The sequence below is a fragment of the Mya arenaria genome, chromosome 7 (genome assembly GCF_026914265.1).
Source record: "Mya arenaria isolate MELC-2E11 chromosome 7, ASM2691426v1".
In the NCBI taxonomy this organism is placed as follows: Eukaryota; Metazoa; Mollusca; class Bivalvia; order Myida; family Myidae; genus Mya; species Mya arenaria.
In genome coordinates, this window is record NC_069128.1 from 24,356,738 (window position 1) to 24,361,101 (window position 4,364).

Here is a 4,364-nt window from a genome sequence, read left to right on the forward strand (position 1 = left end):
CGTGGTAAATTTCAACATGAAAACGTATTATATTTTATCGAAGCCGACTGCATTGGCAGTCTGACATGCCCAGCGTACGTGCTTGGGAGAGAGATATCCTGCGTCGTTTGTACGAACTTATCGTAAATCAGTGTTATGTTTAAGAGCGTTCACATTATTTCCGTGAATAAAAATAGCAAGGTAAGAAAGTGTTATTCTTTGATTTCGTAGACATATTTATTTAAACAGGAGGATCTTGAACAGTTATAATTATGAGGTAAACATGGCTTAACATGTAACTAAACATTTTGTTAATTGCTTTCTTGTCATTCCAATGATATTTGAGGAAAACATTGATGCAAAATACAAAGTGCGGCTTGAAATATATTGTAATACATCATGCACATATTGCATATGTGATCTTTGGTAAGACACGGAAACAAGAAAGAGTTCAATTAAATGAGTTTCCTATTTTCGTCGTCCTGTTTTTGTATTATTAAGGTAAACTTCCAAAATGAAACGCGTGGCTTTATCTTTAATGCTAAGGGCGTATTAAAATACGGATGCAATTGTCATCAATGAAGTTTATTCTGTTTAAAATAACAGAATGTTAGAGCGTTTTAAAGCCAAAAAGGCTTGAAATATTATAAAGGCTAGACACTATCTATATTCGACAATTTCAAATGATCCCAGTATGTATGTACAATATCACCATTTTTTGGTAATGATGTAAAATAAGTTTATAAACCTACAATAAAAAGTATAACTAAAATTGTTAATTTTGTGTAGTTCATGTATGCGTCACCCTGTGACTTAACTTTGTTTATTTTTAACTTGCTAAAGCCTATTTGCCATCTCATTTTGTGAATTATTTATATGTTCAAAATTGTTTGTTGTTTTTTTTCAATAAAATTAAAGACTGACCTACTTCCTCATCATTACATATAATTCATCTGCGACATTTATTTGATAATTATTTATATTGAATATATTCAATGAGAAGCATTTGTGCATAGCGTTAAAGATGTGTACGCAATATAGCAACATTTCACGTGTTTAGCGCTGTGTATCATAAATTAAGTATTCATAATATAATTAAACTATCGAATGATTGGTCAAACGATGCGCAATGTATTAAGATGTTTCAAAAATTGAATAACAAACCTTAATAAATATATTAATGTATTAAAGTTCTTCATAATTCTTAACCTATAATTGCATATATTTATCATGTCATATCATAAGTGTTGGGCATTGTATTGGAGGTGTGACAACATGTTAGATATTTAAATATAACAACTTTATACTGTACGTCCACATAATCGCTATCAGGGAGTAGATTCATAAGGAGAGTAACTCGTAAACCTGCAATGCTTTGCATATAAGACACAAAATAAACAAACAAAGTGGCAAAGTTTTATATTTACAGACTTATTAATTCTTAACAAAATGTTTTACCTATAAAATTACCTAATAAATATGTGTGTATATGATAATATCAGAATTAAAACGAAACAGAATCCTTCGTCCTTTCGTCCTAACATAGGCGCTTTTATTTGTAATATTTTAACCTCCGACACACATAAATGTCAAAAATAATCACAAGAAAATGAGATAAGATATACTGTAAGGCACACATTAGACAGTCCGCTCCATATCGAAAAACAAAGACTAAGTCAATCAGACATGGAAGGAATATTCGCAAAGTTTCTTTTAATCGTCTATGCCATACTGGTCTCAAGTGCCGGAAGTGACGTTGTCAAACGCGTGCTGCTGCACACTGACGTAGATGTTGTCAATGAGCTGAATAGACTGACGTCGGAGGTGGCATCACTCACTCAAAGTCTCTCATCTCTCACACAGCGTCTTGACATGCAGGACCATGAGATTGCTGCCTTGAAATCTACAGGTATGAACTAAGCGTGTCTGATTGTGTACATACTTTATTGATGTAAAGAGACCGTTCCTTTATTTTGACCCCAATGGGAAAACGATCCCCTGTCGATATTCGTAAGAAAAGTAATCCCTGGACCATAATATATCGACTCTCATGTCATATTATTATCTTTTAGCACACAGGATAGGCATTTCCGGTGAATTCAGCCGTGCTGGAAAATTCCATCTGGCACCCCCCTATGCCAGATGAGTCATGCACTGTGACGTTATATTTTTTATTTATTTTATTATACACTTTATGTAACCATTATTATGCGATTTCAATAGATAAGTTCCATAAACATTTACTTGACAAAAATATATCTTCAAAACAAAACAAAATAACCCTTAAAAGACGTGATATCGTAAAATGAACAAAGATGCGCATTTTATGCGCAGGTGCCCTCGGGTCGGATTTTTCTATCCGGAATGGACACACATGGCATATATTTTTCAAGCGTACCTTAAATCACTTTGTTTTTTTTTAAAGAAAATACATAAAAAGCGCATCTTTGTTCATTTTACCAAAAAAACGCGTGCGATGATAGATATTTTTCAAGCGTACCTTAACACATGACATATATTATTAATCTACACGAAGTAAACTTTTATTGGCAGTCGTTTTTTTTAGGGTCAAAATGTACACATGTAATCCACAACCGAGCTAATTTCGATGTGTATTGTACTTGTTTGAAACGGACTTGATTTGAGCGAATATGTGGCTTATTGATTAAAATGTTAATCAAACGTTAAATTTCAGCCAGCAGTTCGATTTACACAAGATGGGGGCGAACTACTTGTCCAGGAAATGGCTCATCTCTTGTATACAAAGGTGATCAACTGCTGTTGTGAATGTAATGATATCAATCTTTTAATTCCGACAATGTCATATAGCAAACACTGAGCAATAAACTAATGCTGTGGAAACATAGTAATGTAATCTTTTTTTTAATACAGGTTACATGGCAGGGACATCCTTGGATGATCACTCAGCGCACGGCGAAGGTTCCAACTATTTTTGCCTGAGTGATACACCAATATGGGACCACTACAGTGAAGGAGTGGACAACGGCATCTTTTTATCTGGAGTCGAATACGCTTTCCATCCACACTTTCAATCTTCGTCCCTATCACAGTTTTTTGGCTCCAATATCGTACAAGGAGAGGCGCCCTGTGCAATTTGCAAGGTCATCAGAGAAACATCAGTTATGATTCCGGGCCGAAAAGACTGCTACCCGGGATGGACCAAAGAATATTCTGGCTATCTTGTAGGTGGATATCCGGGCTATGGCGACTCTAGTGAACTCGTTTGCCTCGACAGACGTCCAGAGATCCTGCTTGATGATGGTAAATTTCAAGGTGAAAACTTGTTGTATTTTGTCGAGGCGCACTGCAATGGCGGTCTTACATGTCCACCGTACGTGAATGGAAGAGAGATTTCCTGCGTTGTCTGTTCAAACTAATCGGAAATATGTGTTGGGGGGGATGCGAAAATACCCAATATTCATGTCATTTTTTCAATAAAGAGGTACATTTCAACAAAAAAAATTAGGCCCTTATCCTGCATTTTATTCATCACACTTAATTTTAATGTACATGTAACACTATTGTGCAAAATGAAGTTTGTATTTTAATGCTGTATAAAACTGCACGTGTTTCACATGCGAAAAAAATGTGTTTATTGGTTCATTATTTTCATACTGGCTTTAAATTTCCACATATTTTATTCACCAGAGTATACTACATACATAACATAAAGACAAACAGAATAATAATATCTGTCATGTGTTCCCGTTCCGGTTAGAAAAATCCAACCCAAGGGCACCTGCGTTGCCAGGTAACGAGGCTTGCCGAGTTACCGGCTACGCAGCGTGCCCGAGGGTCGGATTTTTATATCCGGAACGGACACACATTATAGATATTTTTTCTAGCATACCTTAAATTACATTTATTGTGAAGATAATACATAAGAAAGCGCGTTTTTGTACATTTCACCAAAAAGCAAGCCTCGTTACCTGGCAACGCAGGTGCCCTCGGGTCGGATTTTTCTATCCGGAACGGGAACACATGACAGATATTATTAATATTTTGAGGGGATTATTTTACAGACGAGTTACACTGACAAGACAGTAGTGCATAATAAAACAAAATTGTATTATTAACAATATTAAAATAATCTTAGTTTGATTTTATAAATGGAATACAAAAATCATTGACTCTGTTCGAGATAAGAATGAGAAAGTTAGAGAAGAAAGAGGAAGAAATAGGGTGGGGTGGTGCGTTTAAATCACATACTTCCAGTGCAATCGACAGTGCTGAATATCACATGTTTAGAGAAAGAAGACAATTCAGGGTGGGGTGGGGTAATTACTAGTTGTTAAATGTGGCTAATCACTAGCTATCAAATATTTTTTGACATTTAAATGAAGAGGTGAACTGCATTGAATAAG

The 4,364-nt window shown here is 35.2% G+C and overlaps 1 protein-coding gene across 1 annotated transcript; it reads left to right on the forward strand.

Moving 5' to 3' along the window:
* The first annotated feature begins 1,644 nt into the window (after positions 1–1,644).
* On the forward strand, positions 1,645–3,560 carry LOC128239899 (short-chain collagen C4-like). The gene is made up of 3 exons (XM_052956343.1): positions 1,645–1,888; positions 2,675–2,746; positions 2,872–3,560. The coding sequence occupies exons 1-3, from the start codon at positions 1,666–1,668 to the stop codon at positions 3,375–3,377; spliced, it is 801 nt and encodes a 266-aa protein (XP_052812303.1). The 5' UTR covers positions 1,645–1,665; the 3' UTR covers positions 3,378–3,560.
* The last annotated feature ends 804 nt before the right edge of the window (positions 3,561–4,364 follow it).

Coding starts and splice junctions, on each gene's coding strand:
- LOC128239899 (XM_052956343.1), top strand. CDS start 1,666: ATGGAAGGAATATTCGCAAAGTTTCTTTTAATCGTCTATGCCATACTG. Junction 1,889..2,674: donor TGCTGCCTTGAAATCTACAG/GTATGAACTAAG, acceptor GTTAAATTTCAG/CCAGCAGTTCGATTTACACA. Junction 2,747..2,871: donor CTCATCTCTTGTATACAAAG/GTGATCAACTGC, acceptor TTTTTAATACAG/GTTACATGGCAGGGACATCC.